At 42.7% G+C, this 25,033-nt stretch overlaps 1 protein-coding gene across 3 annotated transcripts; it reads left to right on the forward strand.

Moving 5' to 3' along the window:
• Window positions 1-274: 274 nt before the first annotated feature.
• Window positions 275-24,165, forward strand: IFNAR1 (interferon alpha and beta receptor subunit 1). 3 transcript variants are annotated; one of them, XM_023741305.1, is made up of 12 exons: window positions 436-454; window positions 6,465-6,585; window positions 9,456-9,558; window positions 9,639-9,817; window positions 10,847-11,004; window positions 11,115-11,256; window positions 12,524-12,638; window positions 13,312-13,511; window positions 13,618-13,772; window positions 16,103-16,253; window positions 16,965-17,110; window positions 21,379-24,165. In XM_023741305.1, the coding sequence occupies exons 4-12, from the start codon at window positions 9,646-9,648 to the stop codon at window positions 21,616-21,618; spliced, it is 1,479 nt and encodes a 492-aa protein (XP_023597073.1). In that variant the 5' UTR covers window positions 436-454; window positions 6,465-6,585; window positions 9,456-9,558; window positions 9,639-9,645; the 3' UTR covers window positions 21,619-24,165. The 3 variants fall into 3 exon arrangements, with proteins under 3 accessions (XP_012414076.1, XP_023597073.1, XP_023597072.1); XM_012558622.2 differs by lacking the exon at window positions 9,456-9,558 and having other exon boundaries at window positions 275-454; XM_023741304.1 differs by having other exon boundaries at window positions 9,456-9,817.
• Window positions 24,166-25,033: the final 868 nt, after the last annotated feature.

Genomic DNA, 25,033 nt, shown 5'->3' on the forward strand with positions numbered 1-25,033 from the left:
CGCGCGCACGCTCTACAACCCCCTCCTGCCCCGGGCACAAACCCTCACGCCAGGCTCGCGGGGCGGAGGCGCGTGCGAGGAGCTTCCTGCGCGGAGGGTCGGCACGAGCGCGCAAGGGCGCGGCGAGCGCAGGGCGACGGCGCGTGCACGTATGGACGGCGGGTGCGCGGAGGGGCGGTGCGTGCGCGGAGGGGCGGCGCGTGCTCGGAGGGGCGGTGCGTGCACAGAGGGACGGCGGGTGCGCGGAGGCGCCGTGCGAGCGCAGGGCGACGGCGCGTGCGCGGAGGAGCGGTGCGTGCGCCGAGGCATCCTTGGGGGTCCAGGGCGTCGCCTCAGGTGGCGGAGGATGTGACCGGCGTGGCCGGCAGCGGCCCGCGGACTATGCTCGCCTTCCTGGGCACCACGGCCCTGGTGCTGGTCGCCGGGGCGCCCTGGGCGTTGCTCGCAGCCGCAGGTGAGAGACGAGGGGCTCTGGCGCAGGTCCGCGGTCGTTGGTAGCAGGGCGCCGGGAAGGCGGGATGGGCAGGGACCGACGTCACCTCGGGGAAACCTTTGGGTGTCGTGACGCTGTGGTTTGTGGTCCTTGGTCGCAGCGCTCAGATTGAAACTGATTCGGGCTGGAAAATCAAGCGGAGAAGGCGGTGTTGAGGCCCCTCACGCCGCTGCCTGCGAGCCGGCGGCCCCGCGCGGGGCTCCGTCCGCGCCCACCCCGCCCCGAAGCCGGATGAGCGGGAGCCCTCGGGTCACGATCGTGGGATTGGAAAAATCCGGCCGCTCGGGGGGCCCGTTCAGTGAAGAAGGCTTTAGCCACCAGCAGTGCTTTAAAAAGAAAAAAAAAGAAGAACCGTTGCCGTGGAGTCGGTTCCGACTCATAGCGACCCGGTAGGACAGGGTAGAGCTGCCCCACACGGTTTCCAAGGCGCGGTGGCGGATTCGAACTGCTGACCTTTTGGTTAGCAGCCAAGCTCTTAAGCGCTGTGCCACCAGGGCCCCTTACCAGCAATGCGCTGCCCCTGAAAGCGTTTCCTCAGTTTAGTAAACAGTTACTCAGTCCCAAGGGAGTAGAGTTAACGCTGCAGAGATTTCTTTGCCCGCAGGCTTCCTACTGTCTAGTACAAAACGGAAGGGAACAGCCTAAATGCAAAGATAGGGAGCCACCAGGCTGAGCCGGCATGCGTCAGGGACTGGCAGCAATTACAAGGTTGACAGGAGGGACAGGTCATTTTATAGAGGGAAGGGGCACCTCAAGGAGAAAACGGAGCTTAGCAATTGCAGGCTGGAATCCAGCAGCTGGGTGAGGCCACCTAAAAATCCACTGCATTGAGTCCATACAGGACAGAGTGGAACTGCCCCATAGGGTTTCCAAGGCTGTAAATCTTTACAAAAGCAAACTTTCACATCTTTCTGCAGAGCAGCTGGTGGGGTCGAACCGCCAGCCTTTCTGTTAGTAGCCAAACACTTTAAACACTGCACCACCAGGGCTCCTAGAGCTACCTAGTGGGTCAAAATACTTACGAAGTTCTTGCTTAGAAAAGTGTACTTCTGTATGGTACGTGAGAAGGCCCTGGGTGGCGCCAACAGTTGAGTGCTCAGCTACTAATCGGAAGGTTGTGGCAGTTTGAACCCACCCAAGAGGCATCTCAGAAGAAAGCCCTGGCAATCTGCTTCCATACCCTTGAAAACCCTATGGAGCACAGTTCTACTCTGCACACATGGGATGGTCATGAGTTGGAATCCACTCACTGGCAACTGGTTGGTTGGATGTGGTACATGATGTCCTGTTTCTCAAACGCTTCCACAGATGCAGTATACAGATGCTAGGGTCCTGGTGCAAACCGTGATCATTTCTTTGAAGTCTTGTTCATGAAAAATTTTCATGTTTGTTTTAATACAAAAATAATTTCCCCAGAATTTTCATGTAAAATTGACATTCCAGGCAGATGTGCATTAAGAAACTAATTTTAATCTGGGTCATAGGAGAGCTGTTAAAATAACAGTTCATATGTCATTAACATTTAGTGCGCTCTTTCCTGTGTGCCAGGCACTGTTCTAAGTATCTTAAGTGCATACACTCATGGAGCTCTCAGGACTGCCCTAGGCTCTGTTGTTGGGTGCCGTCCAGTTGTTTCTGACTCATAGCGACCCCGTGTACAGCAGAACAAAACACTGCCTTGTCCCGCACCATCCTCACAGCCCTTATGCTTGAGCCCATTGTTGCAGCCACTGTGTCAGTCCATCTCGTTGAGGATCTTCCTCTTTTTCACTGACCCTCTACTTTACCAAGTATGATGTCCTTCTCCAGGGATGGTTCCTCCTGATAACATGTCCAAAGTATGTGAGATGAAGTTTTGCCATCCCTCACTTACTAAGGAGCATGCTGGCTGTACTTCCTGCAAGACAGATTTATTCATTCTTCTGGCAGTCCATGGTATATTCAGTATTCTTCACCAACGCCATAATTCAAAGGCATCAATTCTTCTTCCATCTTCCTTGTTCATTGTCCAGCTTTCGCGTGCATATGAGGCGACTGAAAATAGTGCCAGGCACTGTTCTGAATATTTTAAATGCACAAACTCTGTAGCTTTCCGAATAGACTTACGCACTGTCTTGGTCATCTAGTGCTGTTATAACAGAAATAGCACAAGTGGACGGCTTTAACAAAGAGAAGTTTATTCTCTCACAGTCCAGTAGGCTACAAGTCCAAATTGATGGCATCAGCTCCAGGGGAATGCTTTCTCTGTCGGTTCTGGAGGAGGGTCCTTGTCATCAGGCTTCCCTTGGTCTGGGAGCTTCTCTGCACGGGAACCTCACGTCCAAAGGACGCGTTCTGCTTCCTACACTGCTTTTTTGGTGGTATGAGGTTCCCAACTCTCTGCTTGCTTCCGTTTTCCTTCTATCTCTTGAGAGAGAAAAGGTGGTGCAGACCACACCCCCGGGAAACTCCCTTTACATTGGATCAGGGATGTGACCTGGGTAAAGGTGGTGTTACAATCCCGCCCTAATCCTCTTTAACATAAAATTACAATCACAAAATGGAGGACAACCACAGAATACTGGGAATCATGACCTAGCCAAATCGATACGCACATTTTTGGGGGAACATAATTCAATCTATGACAGGCACTGTTATCCTCATGTTACAGATGAGAGAGACACAAAGAGATTGATTAACTTGCCTAGGGTCCCACAGTGAGCCACTGGCGGGGTGAGACGTTGAACCCTGGGGCTTAACCAGACTATACTGTTTTTCCAAGGCAATTTAAATTCTTGATTATTCAACTATATGTTAAGGGCCTAGTTATCAGTTTATCTTTCAATTAACGTGTTTTCTCAAAAGAATCATAATGTCATTCAAAACCAAATGAAATGTTAACCCAAATGTGATAACCTAAACTTGAGATCACAATGTTGCTGTTTTGAGTCATAAACATATTCATACTTTTTAACCTAATAAATGCAATTCTGGGACACTAGTCTAAGAAAATAATCTAAAATATGGAAGGAAATTTGTATTTATATGAATGTGTATGTTTGGATTTATGTCAGACTTGAAGAGATGGTAAACCACTTCTTGTCATCAATATGAATGTGAAAGATTGGAAGCAACCAATCTGTCTTAGTCATCTAGTGCTGCTATAACAGAAATACCACAAGTGGATGGTTTTAACACAGAGAAGTTTATTTCCTCAGGGTCAGAGTAGGCTAAAAGTCCAAATTCAGGGCATCAGCTCCAGGGGAAGGCTTTCTCTCTCTGTCGGCCTTCTCATCAGTGTTCCCTCGGACTAGGAGCTTCTCGGCGCAGGGACCCCAGTCCAAAGGACGTGCTCTGCTCCCAGCACTGCTTTCTTGATGGTATGAGGTCCCCAACTCTCTGCTTGCTTCCCTTTCCTTTTACCTCTTGAGAGAGAAAAGGTGGTGCAGGCCACACCCCAGGGAAACTCCCTTTACATTGGATCAGGGATGTGACCTGGGTAAAGGTGGTGTTACGATCCCACCCTAATCCTCTTTAATGTAAAATTACAGTCACAAAATGGAGGCCAACCACACAATTCTGGGAATCATGGCCCAGCCAAATTGATACACACATTTTTGGGGGACATAATTCAAATCATGACACAATCATATATATATAATTATTGGATTAAGTACCCATTTATGTTAAAAGGGTAAGATATACTGTTATTAAAAGGAGATTGCTAATATTAATAGATCAAATCTACAGCAACTAAAATCCTGTTTAATAACTCTATTTTCAAGTCCCTTTTCCTGTTTATTGGTCAGTTTTATTGAAGATTTATCAACTGGTCTCCCAAATAACACCAAACCAAAAACCAAACCCGATACCATGGAGTCGATTCCAATTCATAGCGACCCTGTAGGGCAGAGTAGAACTGCCCTATAAGGTTTCCAAAGCTGTAAATTTCTACAGAAGCGAACTGCCACATCTTTCTCCTGCAGAGCAGCTGGTGTGAACCGCAGACCTTTGGGTTAGCAGTTGAGCGCTTAACCACTGCGCCACCAGGGCTCCTCCCGAATGACACCTCTAACTCCAGGGTCTGCTTTAGCAATAAAAGGATTGAATCCTGAGGAAATCCTGGCTCTACCCCCAGCACATTTCCTCTTCCTATTTCAGAGTTTAGAAGCTACTAGAATAAGAATATCCTGGACATGATTTGTCTACTCCTTTAAACCTGATCTCTGACCTTTGGCTACATTGAATCTGTAAAGTCCCAACAGATGGGATGGAGATCAAGTTTAGAAGAATGGGATAAGGGAGTGTATTCTGTTCAGGGATGAAATCTCGATGAATACAACATGAAACAGAAAATTCAGGGTAGGAAGACTGGATGGTTCCCTCCCCAAATTAAAAAAAAAAAAAAAAATTCAGGAAATGTTTTCTGCGATATCTGCCCTTTTGACCATGTATCGTAATATCCCTAACTCACAGTAAAGGAAGCAGTCCCAAACCGGAAGTTCTAGACAAGGACACCTGTGGTGGAAAAGTCTGAAAGGGGATTAACATGCTTTCCCTGAGACAGAAGTAGAGGCTAGAAATATTGTAGGAACCAGAATTAAATATAAAAGTTGGTGTTTTAAAAATGACAGCTTACCATAGTGCCAAAAGAATGAACAAATATGTCTTGGAAGAAGTACAGCCAGAATGCTTCTTAGAAGCAAGGATGGCGAGAATATGTTTCACATACTTTGGACATGTTATTGGGAGGGACCAGTCCCTGGAGAAGGAAGGACATCATGCTTGGCAAAGTAGAGGGTCAGCGAAAAAGAGGAAGACCTCAACGAGATGGACTGACACAGTGGCTGCAACCATGGGCTCAAGCCCAAGAGTTGTGAGGATGGCGCGGGACCGGGCAGTGTTTCATTCGTTGTACACTGGGTCGCTTTGAGTCAGAACCGACTTGACGGCACCCAACTAACTATAGTGACATATCAGTCCTTAGTGATACCTGAAGAAGTTTTTGTGAACCCCAGTATTATGTTGAGTACTCTGAAAATGCAGATTAAGTATGACAAGAACTTGCAGTCTGGTTGCATGGAGATTTGTGTTCAACACAAAGAAGCAAATTGAAAATACATCTTTCAACAAAAATTTGGAGCCTAGTAGATGTCAGATACCGTGCTGAGTATGTCTCCTTAAGTGTGAGTGATACAGATTAAATGATGCAGTGTGGGAAAGAAGAGCAAGATGAGTGTGTTCTGCAGCGTTCGAGGAAGGTTTTCTGTGAGCGTCAGACTTGAGTTGGGCCTTAGAGGATGCGACTAGTCAGGAAGAGAAGTGCCCTGCAGGTTGGAGGGGTCTCAAAGGGAAGAGATCCCACTGGTGGAAGACGTGTGTTAGGAGTAGTGAGAAATAAAGTAGGCCCATGGATGCAAGAAGTGAGAAAGGTTCAGACTTAATGTGTCCCCAGTCAGGACCTTGTCAGGTTCCGGAAGAGCTTGGCTGATGTGATCAGTGTTCGTACCTCTCTCTGTCTCCATTTTATGACTGTTCATTTCCTGTGAATAGCTGTCAACTTTGAAACCACATCTGTTCAGTTCTCTGTTAAAGTATACGACGTCCTCATCTCTGAGCCCAGTGGTGTGGAACTGGGTTGAGACTGTTAAACAGTGGAACCCTGTACCTTTTCAGTAGTATCACTTCAAAGACCAATGAAAAATTCTGTTTTCATTCAGAGGCGTTTTTTTTTTTTCTTTCCCCCAATTAAAAGACAAAACCTTTTTATAGATGAAAAAAACTCAGTCTTTTTCCCAGCTCTCTCAGATGCAGAGATAGCAATAATTAGTAGCCTCCCTGTGCTAAAGGCAATCATTTGGTTTTTTAGATTTTTTATATACTTTGTTATGTTTAAACGTATTCATTGTTTAATCAGTGATGTGAAGTGAAGAATAACTTTGTAAACGTATTTGTGCGGTGCGTATTAATTATTTTCTTGTTGCCTTTATAGGTGGAGAAGATTTAGAATCTCCTCAAAATGTAGAGGTCAGCATCATAGATGACGTCTTTCTCCTGAAGTGGAACAGTAGCGAGTCTGTCGGCAACGTGACTTTTTCAGCAGATTACCAGACGTACGTGGCTCCCCGTGTTGATTTGCCAAGATTAGCTGCTGGATCATTTTCCTAATTTTAACACCAGTATTTTGTTCTCAGGTTTAAGAAACATTTGATTTTTCCATAATGAAGTTATACATACTATGTAAATTAGATATAAATTTTTTAAATAATGGAAGTTCCATTATTTTAAAAAATTATGTCTGATTTACATAATATTTATAACTTCATTTCTACAGAGTGGTTTTTTTTTTCCTTGTTTTTCGTTTTTGGTGAAAATATACACAGCAGAAGATAACATTATTTCAACAATTTTTACATGTATAATTCAGTGACATGGATGACAATTTCAAGTTGTGCAACCATTCTTGCTATCCTTTTCTAAATTCTTTTACCACCATTAACATAAACTCACTGCCCCCTAAGCTCCTCATCTAATCTTTGGAGTTGCTGTTATCAGTTTAATTTCATAGAAATAATACTTTAAAAGAGCACAGTACTCAAGGCAGACGTGTTACTAATTAAGCTAAACTGTTGTTTGGTTCAGAGAAGACTTCAGGGGACAGTTTTGGTTTAAAGTTTAAAGATTATCTCAGGGCAATAGTTTTGAGGGTTCGTCTAGCCTCAGTGGCTCCAGAAAGTCTGGATTCCATTGGAAGTAGAAGGTAGGAGACGGCTTCTCTATTCACAGCCATTCCTCTGACTGTTCTGGATGGTCCAGCTTCTTTAAATAAAAAATAACAAAGAGCCACAATCTACTTCCACACTCCTGTTGTTTCACAAGGTATCGCTGATACTGCATTTTCTAGTCCATAATAATTTCGTTTACTCTGCCATTCTGGCCTTTATCGTCAAATGCATTATTTCAGCGTGTTCTTACCGTGTTTTGTTCTGCCAGCTTTATGGACCATTGCCTTGCAAAATACGCCACAATTCTGGGAAGACAGTACAGTGTAGTGTCATGGAGTGTGGACTAAGGGGTTTAAATCCATCCCCTTAGTTACTCTCTGCATGTCTCAGTTTCCTAGCCCATTAAGTAGAGATGATAACTAATATGACCGGGTAATTTATCACCCAAACCAGGATGCTTTGGAGAGTGAAAAGAGGCACTCAGTCTTAGATAAGCTGGACCAGGACTGTCAAGCCAAATGGGATGGGGTACCCCAAAAATAAAGTGTCTAACTCAGAAGGTTGTCTGAGTACTGAATAATTGTATGTGAAGTCCTCAGAACAGTGGCCCAGAGTAAGTGATCAGCTGAAGTGTAGTACCAACAGCAGCAGCAGACGAGTATTTTTTAATAGTGTTTCTGAGAGTGGAGGGCGTACACCACCGATGACAGTGATACACAGATAGAGAAATAAGCTACTGAGATTCCGGCACCTGTGGAACAAACACTGTCTAGAATTTCAGGGTTTGTTACTTACGGCTGGAAGGTTTGAACTGCCGACCTTTTGGCTAGCAGCTGGTGCTTAACCACTGCACCAGCTGGGCTCCTGCTTAAATCTGCAGTTTATTATCGTGTATGTAACGTGTAGCATTCATTTTTCCATTCAACAAATATCGAGTGCCTTTTACGCCAAGCACTCTTTCGTGTGCAAAGAATACATCAGTGAACAGGAGAGACAAAGATATCATGAAGTTATATTAATGAAACTGGTTTTGTGAAGTGAATATTATATTGGTTCTGTAGTCATGTTTTAAGTTACAGTTTATCCTGACCTAAACGCTGTATATGATAAAGGTTTTTTGTTTTGTTTTATGAAAGTAAAAGCCGCGTCAGCCGCAGTACCTCCCTTGTGCGCAGAAGCAGTTGTAATAAAGCACACAGCAGTGTCTCCTGGGGCAAGAAAGACAGATGTCCAAGGTGATATTGAGGCAATAGCAAGGTTTAGTTTTCACTTTTTTTGATAAAGGTTTTAGTTTATAATAAGCCTCTGGATTTTTAAAAATAAATTCTGACATGGAGGAGTTTCTCAGGGATATTTACATTTGAATTACAGTATCATCAATTGCAGCTCTTACCTCAGAGCTCAGATGGTTAACATGGAAGAGGAACCTAGGGCAATGAAGTATTCCATATGCTACTGTGTATTTTCCACAATTTTTAAGTGCTTTCCTTTTTGAAAAACAAGGTAGACTTGTTTTTGGGCGTCCCTGGTTACTAATATCCGAAAATATATTTATTTGTTTTTATTAAAGAAAGCAGATCAGCTAGTGCTAGGACTATGAATTAGACTTCAAAGATACCTTCCTAGAGGATGGCTTCTCTGCCTGGTTTGAGGCAGACGGGGTTTACCTGGCAAAGCATTTGAATTCTGTCTCTCCCTCACCTTCACCCCAGCCTCTTCTCTCCACTTTCTGCTTTAGGCTGTCCATGCCAACCTGATTTCTTCATCACTTTCTCTTTTAGAAAAAGAAGACACTAATATCGATCACTTAAACTTTTTATTGGCCGGTTTCACTTTGAGAAGTTTATTCATTTATATTAACATTTTAAGTGTTTTTGTTTCTAATGTTGAAATTGAAGGAATTGTAGAGATGAGCAAGCAGGGGGGTGGTTGGTTTGGGGGAGGGCTGAGGAAACTCTGAAATCGCACTGATTTTGAAGTTAATCTCAGGGCAGGTAATCTACTCATATGAGGAAGTCAGAAGGGAACTGTCATATCCAGTTCTCAGATTTTCAATAAGCAAGCTGAGGTCCAGAAACAGAGTAGTTTGCCAGAGGTCACACATCTACTTTTAACAAAGCCAACACGAAATGTACCTCTGCCTTACGATTCATTCCTTCTCTGTTTCCTTGAAATCCTGATGCATTCACCCCAAAATTATATAGAGAACCATGTTTTAAAAATTAACTGTATATTGAACTATTCCATTTTATAAACAGCTTGATACAGATGCATGAAGAAGACCAGAAGGCTATAAACTAAAATGTTGGAAGGACATTAACTTCAAGTAGAAGAAATAACTGCTTAAACCAGCTTTGTAATGTTAGTAAGCAGAGAACTTTGGTGCTCTTTTGCATGTATACACTTGCTCATTCATTCATTCTTTGCTCTTTATTACAAAGACCTGGAATGCATAATTGGATAGAGTTGCCTGGGTGTCAGTACATTACTGGTACCACGTGCGACTTTTCTTCAGTCAAGTTAAGTGTGTTTGAAAAAATTCAATTACGTATAAGAGCAGAAAAAGGAAACAGAACATCTCCATGGCATGAGGTTGGCTCATTTATCCCGTTTCGCAAAGGTAAGAAACTGGCTAGCTACACAATGTGTAGTTCTTTATTGAATATTTACCAGGACAGCTCATTTCCCAAGTCCATTTTATTTACATAATGAAGTATCATGCATTTCACCAGAAAAAAAGAACAAAGGTTCCTTTCTCCTGCCTGCTGTTTCCCTGTAGTAGTGCTCCTCAAAGCGTGATCTGGGGGTCTCTAGGGGTCTCTCCGATCCCTGGAGGGAGTCTGTAAGATCAAAACTATTTTCATAATAATTCTGAAACTTACCTGCCTTTTTCATTCTCGTTCTCTCTCAAGTCTACGATAGAGTTTTCCAGAGATGACATTTCTTTTCTCATATCCTACGTCCAGTCTAACAGATTCTGCCTGTTCCGCCTCAGTGTGTATCCCGATCTAATCCCTCCGCACTTCACACCGCCGCCCGCCTTGACCGAGCTACTTTTGTTTCTCACTTGTACTACTATGATCACATGTTTGCCAGGACGATCTTTCCAAACATCAAGCAGATTGTGGTACAGTCTCAGCTCTCTAGTGATTTCCACAGTTGCTACCACAACTATAAAGCCCTCTGTTCCTCGCCTCTGGCAGCCTCTCTGACACCGCTTCCAGCCTGCCCATTCCCAGCCCAGCTCTCTTGCGCTCTCTGGGAAGTAACAAGCATCTTAGGGGCATTGCACCAGACGTTCCCTCGGCCTGGAATCCTAGTTCCTAGATATTTGCTTGGGCACCTCTCCGTTTATGCAGGTCTCAGCTCACAGTCACTTTCTCGGAGAGGCTTTTCTTGACCAGCTTACCTGAACAGTGCTGTGTCATTCTCTGCCCCTCTGCGTTACTTTTCTGCATAGCACACATGCTGTCGGGCGTGTGTGTGCGTGTGTGCGCCGTGTCCCCCACTAGAGTTTGAGCTCCATGGGGGCAGGGGCTTTTCCTGTTATTATGCCAGGCACATGTTAAAGCGCTCAGAAGTATATGTTGAATAATTGTTCTGGCATTATATTAATGAAATTATATAATGATTGTTTTGACTTTAACAGCTCAAATTGGGCCTCCAAAGGTGCATTTAAAAGCTGAAGATAAGGCAATAATAGTCAACATCTCTCCTCCTGGGACAAAAGATAGTCTCATGTGGGCTATGGATATTTTAAGCTTCACATACAGCGTGGTTATCTGGAAAAACTCTTCCAGTGTAGATGTAAGCATTATTTTTACCTTCGTTTGATGTGAGACAAGAATGAAGTGAATTAATTCTACCATTTGAATTTATACTTTTTTAAAGAACAGACTTCTTTTTTTATCTTGTAGGAAAGGACTGAGACTGTTTATCCCGGAGGTAAAATTTATAAACTCTCACCAGAGACTACTTATTGTTTAAAAGTTAAGGCAAGACTACGTTTGCACAGAAAAGTTGGTTCCTATAGCCCAGTGTATTGTGTAAATACCACAGGTAAGAAGGGAATTTTGCTTTAGATTTGATAACTGTATCGCATGTCGGCAGCATGTTAATTTGGCATTTTCCGCTTAGTTGCGCAAGTTTATGTGGTGGTTTAATAGATATCAAAACGGAAGCACTGGTCAGGACAGCATTTACAGAAGCAAGAAAGTGGTATTTGGGATTTTAGTTTGAAGTAAATGGTAAGGACAATTAATTTTGCTTCAGAGTACGAATATGAAGGACAAAAACTGCTTATATTTGTTCAGAATCCACAAACGGGGGAAGTAGTGGCTAGTAGAACAGTTAGTCTTCCAGACAGTCTACCTTTGTAAGTGTTGTTGTGTGGTTAGAGAGGAGCGTTGGTGGTGCAGTGGTTGAGTGCTTGGCTGCGAACCAGAAGGTCCGTGGTGCAAACCCACCAGTGGCTCCGCCGGAGAAAAGACCTGGCAATCTGCTCCCGTAAAGATTACAGCCTGGGAACCCCTAGGAGGCACTTCTGCTCTGTCCTGTAGCATTGCTGTGAGTCGGAATCAATTCAGCCCACGACAGCAGCGGTCTCAGAATATGAGAGCATCCTGACACACACTTCGCGTCATCTTGCCAGTAGTTAGAGTCAAAACCGTTGTTGTCGTCAAGTGCTGTTGGGTCAGTTTTCAACTCCTAGTGACCCCGTGTGACAGCAGAACTGCCCTAGAGGGTTTCTCGGTTGGCAGATGGCCAGGACTTTGTCCTGCAGAGCTGCTGTGCTGGTTCAAACGGCCAGCCTTTCGAGCAGCAGCCCAGTGCTTAACTGTTGTGCCACCAGGGCTCCTGAAGTCCAGACTGGGTGCAGGGATTTGTTTGTGGGTTTAACGATAAGCGTAATATGCCGTATTTTAAAAGCCAGACAGTACTGAAGGGCTTAAAGGACAGTTTTCCTCTGCTGCCTCCGTCCTCCCTGTTCCTTTTATCAGGAGGAAGTCTTGCCAGTAGTTTGTATATATCCTGCCACGCTTTTTTCTGGACTTACACAAGCATATACATAAACAATAGGACCATGCTAGACATATTCTATCATTTGATTGTTTTGCCTAATATTGAGGATATCTTTCTATGCCAGTGCATACAGATCCTAGCGCATTCTTTTAAACAGCTGCATAGTTATTACATTGTGTAAATGTACACCTGAAATTATCTGTTACTTATAAAGATAAAATGTAAATCTTCCACCTTGTCTATGCTGTCATTATCTCACTAGAATAAAAACGTATGCTCTTTTTGTGTGTTCTTTGGCTTCTAGTTGAAAATAAACTGCCTTCACCAGAAAATATAGAAGTTGATGTTAAAGATCAGAGCTACGTTCTTAAATGGGATTACACATATGAAAACATGACCTTTCAAGCGCAGTGGCTCCGGTAAGTTCTGTTGCGTGTGTTTCCTTTGGCCGTGTTTATTTGATAATGCTTCTTTTTAGTCCGGTTCAGCAGCCTGCAACGCCTTGCACAGATTCAGGTGCTGAATTGAGAGACTGACAGGCAGGTGATTGTGACATACTTAAAATGAAGGAGATTGCATTTTAGTCCCAAACTCTGCCAGAAACTAGGTGGATGATACTGAGCTAGCCATTTAACTTCCCTGGGCCTCAATTCCTTCGCTGTGTGTAAAGTGAGGGTGTTCTAAGAACATCTCAGCGCTTGCCGGCTCTGTGAAGAAGGCGTGACTCTAGCTGCATGTGTGACTTTCCCAGTCTGGAATACTTGACACTTGAACCTGGTCTCGTCTTTGGAACTTGCCTCTTCCATGAGTCCTTAAAATGATCTCAGTCTGTTCACTCAGACTGGTTCAATTCAAAAAGCTAGCTGCCCCGTTTCCTTTCTTTCTCTCTCTTTTCAATCTGTTTATTGGTTGATGGATGGTGAAAATATACGTATATTTCTTCTGCTACATTGTGAGGTTCTTGAGGATGGAGAACAATTCATTTCTGTGACCTTACCGCCTAGCAAGGTGTCTAACATACTGTAGGTACTCTAAATATTTATTGAATTGGCTATGGGAAATGTTTTTTAAAAAAATGATTTTGTCTTACAGTGCCTATTTTAAAAAGATTCTTGGGAACCATTCAGATAAATGGCAACAAATACCTGGCTGTGAAAATGTCAGAGCTACCCAGTGTGTCTTTCCTCAAAAAGTTTTCTCAAAAGGAGCTTACTTTCTCCGTGTACAAGCCTCTGATGGAAATAAAACATCTTTTTGGTCTGAAGAGAAAAGACTTGATACTGAAATGCAAAGTGAGCGAGTAGTTTTTACTTTAGATTATTATTCTCCAGCTTGTGCAAGTCCTTTAGTTTTTCTGGTCTAAATTGAACATTGTGTCTTCACGTTTTTTTTTTCCAGCTGTCATACTTCCTCCAGTCATTAGTATGAAATCTGTTGATAATTCACTGCATATCTATATCGGTGCTCCAAGAGAGACTGAAAACAAGTCTACGAGCCAGCATTATCCACTTATTTATGAAATTATTTTTTGGGAAAACACTTCAAATGCTGAGGTAAAAAGACTATATAGTATAATTCTGTCACTTAGAGTTATAACTATGATTTGGATAAACAAAGCTTGACGTTTTGCAAAAATTTTTAACACTGTGATTAACTCAGATATTTACACCGTGAAAAATATTAGTACACGTAGTCCCTGACCTAAACAGCGTATTCAAGTTACAACGAACTGCACTTAACGACCATCTTTTTTTTCTTTTAACATCTCATCATTAGTAATATGTACTACATGCAGTGTTGCAGGGCGTAATTTGCTGATGTTATCATTCTGAGATGTTCACTCGCAGATGTTCAGTGTTATGATTCATAAAGATACTGATAATAAAAGGCAAATAATGAAAACTAAAAAATGAGGTGTTTGACTTAGGTCACCACCGACGTCGGATGGAGTCAGCGGAGCGGAACCGCATTGTGAGTCAGGGACTGCCTGTGTATTTCACGTTTCTGTGGCGGAGCTGTGAATCACCAGCATCCAGGCTCCATTAAAATGCAGACTCCTGGGCCCCATTCCTATTGGATTAGAATTCCTGGGATGAAACTCAGGAATTTCCTATTAACGTGATTTCCAGTTATTCACTGAAACCAGAGTTTCTCAGTCTCAGCCCTGTTGACGTTTGTCAGGTAATTGTTTGGGGGAGGGGAGCGTGTCCTGGCCATTGGAGGATTTTTAGCAGCACCCAGGCTTCCAGGTGCCAGTACACCCCCTCCCAGTTGTGACAACCAAAAATGTCTGTAGATGTTGTCACATGTCCCTTGAGGAGTAAAATTGCCTCCAGTCGAGAATCACGGTCTCAGTCACACATTCTCTGTCGAGGTGATTCCACCTCCAAGGAGGCAAAAATTGGTTTTTAGGGTGCAAAAGAACCTTAAATATGATGATTTGTGGCCCTCCACAGCTCAACTCTGCCCAACAAAATCATATTCCTTAGTATTTAATTTCATGGTGGGGGAGCAGTTAGATAAAAATGATCTAAAAAGGCTCCTTAGAAGGAATGAAACTAAAAAAGGTTGAGAAACACTATCTAAACACTAAAATTCCAAAACCACTGACATAATATAGAACATCAGAGAAACTAGACGATTCCTAGATCCCTTTTCCCTTGTAGAATCACAGTCAAGCAATCAACATTTAAAAATCCTGTGCAGTTGAGTTGGTGAATCTGTAACTTTGCTTCGTTTTCTGTTGGAAAATCTAAGCAAATTCCAGTGACTTGGCTGCTTGCTCTGTGACTGTCTGTGTCCCCTGGCACCTCAGCGTAATCAGCCCATTTATAATAATGGTCGGTTCTCAGTTGTCCCTAGATGAGGCAAACCGAGATCTGTGTCAGACTGCCAAATTGTGTAGCTTTAGACCAGGTACTTTGTTTACCTCTCCAAGGCTTTATTTCCTCTTCTCTAAGGCCGAGATCATTAATGTACCTAAATTTTTCAAAAAGATGTTTATAAGGTCTAAAATGAGGTAAGATGTAGGAAAGTACCTAGGACATTGGTTAACAAATAAGAGGTTCAGTGAATTTTAGTTCCCATCCCATCCTGTGTCGGTAATTATTATGATGGTAACAACTAAGATTTACTAAATCCTTATTATGTGTCAGGTACTGTGCTAAACATTTTTGCATGAATTGTCTCAATCATTCTGCAAAACAACCCTGCCAGGTGGTATGAGGGGTGAAGTTACTATTGAGAAATACTTGGGTTGGAGTATCCTCCCCCCGCTCACTGATGCTGGACTTGGCCCTGTGGCTTGCTTTAGGCAATGGAACATGAATGATTGCGACGTGAGCCGAGGCCTTAAGTGTGCCTGTGTGGCTCACCTGGCTCTTGTGCTCCTGCTGTTTACCCTGAACATCCTCTGGGCCACGCAGACCTACACGTGACTCAGCGACCCTACGGATAGGAGCTGTCCTCCTGTTACAGTTCAGGAGACGAGGCACTGAGAGATTAAATAATTAAATCCCTTGCGTAAGGTCACACAGCAAGGATACCTAAATACAGGAAGTTTGAGTCCACAATCCCTACTCTTAACCATTCTGCCACCAGAGGTAATATCGTGGCAATTAAACCAAATCAGCATGTACTTATAAAATAAGTTAGTTATCTTAGGAATATGTCATACACTTTTTTGGCAGTAGCGTTTTTCACTTTCACATTCTGTTAGAATGTGTTGTCCAAAGGAAGTTTATATTTTTTAAACACCTACCAGTTAAGTGTTCAGGAAAGGCCAATCCCTTATTGAATATTTAGAGTTTCAGAAAGTAGATATACCGTATCTCGTTATTCAAGAGGTGATTAAATTGTATCAATGATTTGGTTTTTTTTTTAGCGCAAAATCCTGCAGAAGAAAACAGATTTTATTGTTCCTAATTTGCAACCACTGACTGTATATTGCGTCAAAGCCAGAGCAGTCATCGAGGATGAAAAATGGAATAAAAGCAGTGTTTTTAGTGATATTTTGTGTGAGAAGACAAAACCAGGTCAGAATTTTTCATTATGTCTAATTTTTTAAATGTAACTGGACTTAATAAAAATAATTTAATACTTGAAAATTATTGTAAGATATTTCTTTACTGCAAATATATAATTTTTTCTTTGTGAAGTACATGATCAGAATTAAACCTTCAAGCTAAAATTGCCTTTCAGTTTTAGAAAATATTTTTAATGTTCAACTCAATTCATTTTTTTGCTTTCTATTTCATCTAGTATCCACATAATTGATTTCCTTTAACTATTGCTCATTAGCATTTAATAAGACTTTTATTTTTTCCATAGTCTTTAAGTATGTGGAAATCACTTAATTAGTTCAGTACGGATTTTTTTAATATGGGAATAGTTTACTTTTATATTGACTTATAGATGCTTAGTCATAGAATATTTTTAAAACTTTACTGATTTTATCTTGCAGAAGTAATGCTGGAGAATACTTTGCATGTTGGGACCTATATGTCAGTGTTGTGCTCGTAGCTAAGCACCTCTTACTTTAGCTCCTAGGCCGCTCTTTAAATACAAGTGCCATTGCCTACAGCTGTAGTGTACTTAGTGCTACTAGAAAGGTTTTTGAGGGTATTACTTAATAGCTTTTATGTTTCTTTGCATATGTCGAGTCTTTCCCACAAGCTGTTGGCACTATTAAAGCATCCGTACCTCAAAACCTGTATTGATGCTAAGCATCATTTATTTGTTTTTAGGCAATACATCCATAACCTGGATTATAGCTGGAGTTTGCACTGCCTTGTTTTCCATCCCAGTTGCCATTTACGTTGTGAAAGGCCTCTTGAGATGCATCAACTATGTATTCTTTCCATCCTGTAAGCCTCCTCCCAATATAGACCAGGTATGTTACTTGTTTTTGTCAGCAGCTGGGTTTTTCTTAAAGTGAACAAGAAATATGGTAGATTTCTGTAGAGTATACATATGTTTTCTTGACATCCAAAAAAATAATACGGACTGATTTGGATATTCAAAGTTTCAGCAAATTAACATTACGAACAGGCATTTAATGTAAGAACATAACATGGAATAATAAGATTTGTGTTTAATCTGATGTTTTCTGGCAGTTGGACCACTGTGGCATCACTAAAGTCTTTGTGAGTCTTTACAGTATATCAAAGAGACTAAGACATCATCAGTTAGAAACTATGTTCTGTGGATGAAATCACAGAAAATGAAATAACTAAAAACACAAGTTTCCTTTCACAGCACCTCACTGTATTTTGTTTGGCTGTGAGGTGAGCATGTTTAGTGAAGACTGTCAGTGATGGAGACCTAAACACAGGATCCAGCCTGGGGAATGATGTGTTCACCTAGCAGGGCCAGTTACCCAGTCAGCAACACATGCTCGGGCCCGATTGTGCCTTCCCACCCTCTGCAGTGCACGCTTTCACCTGTCCCCCACCGCGTCACTGATGTGGCGGAACCCATGTGAAATTGCTTACCGCAGATTAGCAAGTAAATACAGTTAAGCCCATGCTACCTTGCTCAGTGCAAGCAGGTGGGTACTGTATTTACTGGTTAATCCACCCCTGGGTGGGTGTCAGTTTGCTTACTTTGCAGGCGAATAGTTCAGAGCCCAGGCTCTGAGTCAGACAATCATAAATGGTCTACTATGCCAGGAATGACAACTTGAAGAGGAATGGCATCGCATCTATCATCAGAAAGAACATTTCAAGATCTATCCTAAAGTACAACGCTGTCAGTGATAGGGTAATATCCATACGCCTACAAGGAGGACCAGTTAATACGACTATTATTCAAATTTACACACCAACCACTAAGGCCAAAGATGAAGAAATTGAAGATTTTTACCAGCTTCTGCAGTCTGAAATTGATGGAACCTGCAGCCAGGATGCATTGATAGTGCAGTGGTTAAGAGCTGCGGCTGCTAACCAAAATGTTGGCAGTTTGAATTCACCAGCTGCTCCTTGGAAACCCTATGGGTCAGTTCTACTCTGTCCCATAGGGTCGCTATGAGTCAGAAGCGACTCGACGGCAACGGGTTTGGTTTTGGTTTGGAATGCGGAAGTTAGAAACGAAGAAGGGTTGGTAGTTGGAAAACATGGCCTTGGTGATAGAAATGATGCAGGAGATCACATGATAGAACTTTGCAAGACCAACAGCTTCTTCATTGCAAATACCTTTTTTCAACAACATAAATGGTGATTATACACATGGACCTCACCAGATGAAATACACAGGAATCAAATCGACTGCATCTGTGGAAAGAGACGATGGAACAGCTTAATATCATCACTCAGAACAAGGCCAGGGGCTGTCTGTGGAACAGACCATCAGTTGTTCATATGCAAGTTCAAGTTGAGGCTGAAGAAAATTAAGTCCGCGAGAGCCAAAGTACAACGTTGAGTGTATCCCACCTGAATTTAGAGACCATGTCAAGAATAGATTTTATGTGTTGAACACTAATGACTGAAGACCAGACAAGTTGTGGAATGACATCAAGGACATCATACATGAAGAAAGCAAGAGGTCATTAAAAAGGCAGGAATGAAAAAAAAGATCAAAATGGATATCAGGAGAGATCTGAAAGTTGCTCTTGAACGTCAGGTAGCTAAAGCGAAAGGAAGAAATGATGAAGTAAAAGAGCTGAACAAAAGATTTCAAAGGGTGGCTTGAGAAAAGAAAGTAAAGTATAATGACATGTGCAAAGACTTAGAGATAGAAAACCAAAAGGGAAGAACACGCTTAGCATTTCTCAAGCTGAACTGAAGAAAAAATTCAAGCCTCGAGTTGCAATATTAAAGGATTCTACAAGGAAAATATTAAACGATGCAAAAAGCATCAAAAGGAGATGGAAGGAATACACAGAGTCACTATACCAAAAAGAATTGGTCAACATTCAACCATTTCAGAAGGTAACATATGATCAGGAACTGATGGTACTGAAGGAAGAGGTCCAAGCTGCACTGAGGGCGCTGGCAAAAAGCAAGGCTCCAGGAATTGATGGAATCTCAGTTGAGATGTTTCAGCAAACGGATGCAGCGCTGGAAGTGCTCACTCATCTGTGCCAGGAAATTTGGAAGACAGCTGCCTGGCCAACTGACTGGAAGAGATCCATATTTATGCCTATTCCAAAGAAAGATAACCCAACAGAATGCAGAAATTATTGAACAATATCATTAATATCACAAGCAAGTAAAATTTTGCTGAAGATCATTCAAAAGTGGTTGTAGTAGTACATCGACAGGGTACTGCCGGAAATTCAGGCCAGATTCAGAAGAGGACGTGGAACCAGGGATATCATTGCTGATGTCAGATGGATCCTGGCTGAAACCAGAGAATACCAGAAAGGTGTTTACTTGTGTTTTATTGACTATGCTAAGGCATTTGACTGTGTGGATCATAACAAATTATGGATAACATTGTGAAGAATGGGAATTCCAGAACACTTAATTGTGCTCATGAGGAACCTGTACATAGACCAAGAGGCAGTCTTTTGGACAGAACAAGGGGATACTGCGTGGTTTAAAATTAAGAAATGTGTGCATCAGGGTTGGATCCTTTCACCGTTCTTATCTAATCTGTATGCTCAGCAAATAGTCCGAGAAGCTGGACTGCATGAAGAAGAACACGGCATCAGGACTGGAGGAAGACTCGTTAACAACCTGCATTATGCAGATGACACAACCTTGCTTGCTAAAAGCCAGGAGCACTTGAAGCACTTGTGATGAAGATCAAAGACCACAGCCTTCAGTACGGATTACACCTCGACATAAAGAAAACAAAAATCCTCACAACTGGACCAGTACGCAACATCATGATAGAGAAAAGACTGAAGTTGTCGAGGATTTCGTTTTACTTGGATCCACAATCAACCCCCTCAGAAGCAGCCGTCAGGAAATCAAGCAGTGCATTACATTAGGCAAATGTGCCGCAGAAGACCTCTGTATCTATAGGGTTAAAAAGCAAGATACCACCTTGAAGACTAAGGTGTGCCTGACCCCAGCCATGGTGTTTTCAGTCACCTCATATGCATGTGGAAGCTGGATGATGAATAGGGAAGACCAAAGAAGAACTGATGCCTCAGATTACGGTGTTGGTGAAGAACAGCGAAAAGTACCATGGACTGCCAAAAGAGCAAACAGATCTGTCTTTGAAGAAGTACAACCAGAACGCTCCTTAGAAGCAAGGATGGCGAGACTACGTCTTACATACGTCGGACATGTATCAGGAGGGACCAATCCCTGGAGAAGGACATCATGCTTGGTAAAGTAGAGGGTCAGTGAAAAAAGAGGAAGACACTCAACGAGATAGATTGACACAGTGGCTGCATCAGTGGGCTCAAGCATAACCGTGGTCGTGAGGGTGGCGTAGGACCGGGCAGTGTTCTGGTGTATATAGGGTCGTTATAAGTCGAAACAGACTTGTCAGCACCTAACAACAACAACAAACAGGCTGTGGAGCTGGAGGCCCCTGACGGTGAACTGTTGAGGAGCTGTAGTCCATTTGCTCTTACTGTCTCTGTCACCTGAAGCAAGGCACTCAGGGCACCCCGAGGCTACAAAAGCAGGCCAGTCTAGGGACGTGAGGAGCAAAGGAGATCATCGTAGAAGGTTCGGCACTGTAAAAACACTCACTGCTGGCTGTTTTCCTCTTACACCCCTGAGATTTTAAATGTCACTCCTATACATTCTTAATAGTCATGGCCATGACTTCAAAGAGACTTAAAAGTAGCTAGTTACAACAGCTCATTATTCTTAGTTGAACAGAAAATGTTAATTTGTTATGTGTGTTTCTCCTGGAGATTTGTGAATTGGATAAAATCATTTGATTGTTTCCACGATCCCAGTGTTCTCCCCCTTCCCGGCTCTCACCTGCTCTTCCCCCTCGGCCCCTGGTGCTCAGGCCACCCTTCTCAGGTCCTTTTCAGACTCACCAGAAAAGATACTAAGACGTAAGTGACCCTGCCGGTGTTGTTTGTATTCTAAACTATCACGTCGTTGGTGTGCTCTTAGCTGACGTTTTCACGTGCATGCCAGACGACAGATCTTCTACATAATGGACTGAAGAAACTAAAGCTATTAGAGCTGGAAAACACATTTTTATTATTTTAAGTAATCTATTTCTGTTCTTTCTTTTTTTAATTAGTGTTTCTCTGAACAGTCACTAAAGAATCTACTCCTTTCCGCTTCTGAGGAGCAAACTGAAAGATGTTTTATAATTGAAAATTCGTACAGTCTTGTTACAGTAGAAGAAACCAGTCAAGTTGACGAAGATCACAAACAATACAGTTCCCAAACTAGTCGAGATTCAGGAAACTATTCTAATGAGGATGAAAATAGCGGAAGTAAAACAAGCAGAGAACTTCTACAACAGGGACTCGTGTGACCAGCGATGAACTCTAAAATCGGGGAAGTCTGTGGGAGTTTTTCTGGGGGCCTGAGTTTCTTGCTCTTCTGGGTAACTAAAATGCAGACGGTTGCTTGTTGGGGAAGGAAAAAAACCTTCAAGTCAGAGGTCCTTAAAATACAGGTCTAAGCGCTTAACTATTTAAAGGGGAAAATACAGAAGTTGGGAGAAAATTTTCTGTATTCTCTTTCATATGTAATTCTTAAAAGGCTTTGCCTTTGACAAAATGAGTTAAACCAAGAAGATGGCCAGATGCCTTTCTAATGATATCTTAAGCATCACTGTGTTAACTGTATCTGGCAGCTAAGGATGTATCTGTGTTCCTGTCAGGGAATACTGGGAGCCCTGGTGGCACAGTGGTTAAAGCACGCGGCTGCTAACCCGAAGGTCAGTGGTTCAAACCCACCAGCCGCTCTGTGAGAGAAAGTTTACTCAGTTTACTCAGTCCTGAAGGATCGCTGTGAGTCAGAATCGACTCAGTTGGCAGTGGCTTTGGTTTTCAAGGAATACTGCCCTGGCTGCTGCTGGTTACTGCGTATGCCATCTCTGCCTTCTCCAGGCCCAGCACTGTATTTCAGTATTTTTCCAAGGGATATTGAGAACATTCGGTCTTTTTTTTGACCCTGAGGGAGGCCCTTAAGTAGCTTACTCTAGAAGACAGTTCCAGATGCCTGAAAGATGATATGTGAAAATTTTAGGGCATTCTGTCCATTTATCCCAAGATCCGTTGGCCCCGCATCACAGTTACCTACTCCTTACGTGATTAGACTTAAAACCAGTAGTCTGCTCACTGTACGTTAAGACTTCCTGGTTAGTAACCCATCAGACAGTAGCTGGATCAGAATTCGCAATCACTAAAGTTATAGGGAAATGGGCAGCTGTCAAATTAGAGAAGTCACTTCTTTTTTAAGGTCTGGGAACATGCAATGCTGAGTTCTAGTTTATTCAAGGAGCCTTAGGGCCGGAAGATGCTGAGTGGTAAGAAGTAGAATAACTCAGTAGGAGTACTGTGTATAATCAGCCTTTAATTGCTAACATACTCTGAGGTTAGTTTGTTATTATGGCCGATCTTTGTCATTTTAATACCAGGCTAGCTTCTCTACACTGTCTGGCAGTATTCAGGTACCCCTTCTGCTCAGCCTGCATGTTCTCAAGAAAATGCAGCTTATTTAATATCAATATGAGGGAGAAAATGTATCTAGGAAAAAAAAGAACCTATTTATAAAAACTGTGTGATGCTTTCCAAAGGCAGCCTATAGCATATTTTTAAATTATTTGATGTGTGGGATTATCTGTGGATATCCTCCTTATGAAGGAAGTCGAGGAATTCTGGTGGCCTCTAGGGCAGAATTGTCAACGTGAGTTGTTCAGCAGGGACCAGTGAAAGAGAAAAGTGAAGTTACAGAGAGCATTCTGGGAAGTGCATAGAACTGCTATTTCTTTAGTAGTCTTCACTGAGGTAACAGGCTCATCTTGGGAGAAAAGGTTGAAAGCAGCTTTTCTAGAGAGGGCTGTGACATGATGCTCAGCACATTCCCAGCACCGTCGGCCACAACAGGCACCTTCTGGACCCGCGGTCAGGCTTCCGGAGTCATGTTACAATGGGGAACCAAGGATCTCTGCTGCAGAGTCCACACCATGACCCAGAGGCCTGTGGTTTGAAGTACATCTCCCGGGTCAGCCTTAAATACGTGAAGGCCCTGTCACCTTCCAGATGTGTTTAAGGGAGGTTAGGAACATGTGATGAGCCTCTGCCCCCAGGAGCTGTCACACTGCACCAGTGGGGCAGCCCCACCAGGCATTCAGGCCCTGGATTTACTGCACTAAGGGCTTCCGGGGCGGGACAGCGGAAAAAGAAACCACACCTTTGTGAAATGTGGAGAGCGAGAACTTAGACATGAAAAATAATAGACCGATGAATTGTTAGATTTCTTAGATGTGGGAGCACATTTCTTCAGGTGTAAGCGTTGAAGCAGGCCGTGTTTCAGTGACTAAGCCCTGGAGCAGCAAGCGGGGAAAGAAACAGAACAGGTGTCTGTATTCCAGACAGGAAATGGCATTCCATTCTGTATGGTATTCTACATCTTGCTTAATCAGAATGTGCTTACTTGTAAGGTGATAGGTGTTTTTTCTGAAGAATATTTTACTTGGACATTCCATGTACTTGGCACCAATCCATTGCCTCAGAATTAGAATATTGATAGTTCTTGTACAGGCGGGATATAAGAATTCATATGAAGGAACTGTATCTTTAGAACCAGAGATCGTATGATTAATATATGTAAGTATCGTGTATAGTGTATATATGTACATACATGTATATAAACAGTAGCATGGACTTGCAAACGCACGCGCACACGCACAATGGTGGCCTTATTCCATTAGTATGGCCATAAATTATTTACTAGTATAGATTCTAATTAGAAGATTAGAAGTGCTGCTCAGAACTTTGAACTTTAGAGTCTGACCAGAAATTTGCAACCTATAAAACTGATTTTAAAATATAATTTAGCATTTGTATCGTTTTCCCAAAGGAGCCCTGGTGGCGCAGTGGTTAAAGCGTTCAGCTGCTAACTGAAAGGTCAGCAGTTCGAACCCATCAGCCGCTCCACAGAATAAAGATGTGGCAGTCTGCTTCCCTAAAGATTTACAGCCTTGGAAACCCTAAAGGGCAGTTTTACTCTGCTGTAGCGTCACTGAATCAGAACCGACTTGAGGCAGCGGGTTTAGGTTTTTGTTTTGTTTTTTCCCAACCTTCGAGCTTGGGGGTTGTATAGAAGCTTTCCGTTTTTTTCACCCCCTGTAACCACAATGACTGTTGATGTGTAATACGCTTGTTTTGTTTGGTATGTGTCTCCCCCACTAGAGTGTAAGCTCCAGAGAGCAGGGACAGTTCCGTTCATTACTGAATTCGCAGCAGCTACAGCCATCCAGTGCCTTGCACATAGGTGTCCAGAAAATAATTATTGAATGAATGAAATCTAAAATTTGAATCAAGAGGGTTGTTTGTGACAATTTGTATGTTTTATTAGGTTTTGGAAGGACATAGCCAAGTTTTTAGTGTTTTTATACAATAAATTTGTATCTTTTTTATTTTTGTCTTGAACCCTACTGTTGTAAACAATTTTATAGAATAAACATCGGGCTTAAAAGTCTTGTTTGTTCCACTTTGAGGGACAGAGTAGCAGGGGTAGGGATCTGGGCACCATGCTTTCAGGGGACATCTATACTCGTGAGGAGTGTGCCTCTTAGCTCAAGTAGATACAAGAGACTAAATGGGCAGCTTCCATCCGGAGGTGAGATGGGAAGGCAGAGAGGGTCAGGATCTGGTTGAATGGATGTGGGGAATCGGGTGGAAAGGAGGAGTGTGCCGTCACAGTATAGGGAGAGCAAT

This window comes from Trichechus manatus, unplaced genomic scaffold (assembly GCF_000243295.1).
Source record: "Trichechus manatus latirostris isolate Lorelei unplaced genomic scaffold, TriManLat1.0 scaffold00177, whole genome shotgun sequence".
NCBI lineage: Eukaryota > Metazoa > Chordata > Mammalia > Sirenia > Trichechidae > Trichechus > Trichechus manatus.

Excerpts from the sequence above, each read along its gene's own strand:
- IFNAR1 (XM_012558622.2), top strand. The coding sequence starts at position 382 with ATGCTCGCCTTCCTGGGCACCACGGCCCTGGTGCTGGTCGCCGGGGCG. Across the intron at positions 6,586-9,638 it reads TTTTCAGCAGATTACCAGAC|ACCTGGAATGCATAATTGGA; the intron begins GTACGTGGCTCC and ends TTTATTACAAAG. Across the intron at positions 17,111-21,378 it reads CTCCTCCCAATATAGACCAG|TGTTTCTCTGAACAGTCACT; the intron begins GTATGTTACTTG and ends TTTTTTAATTAG.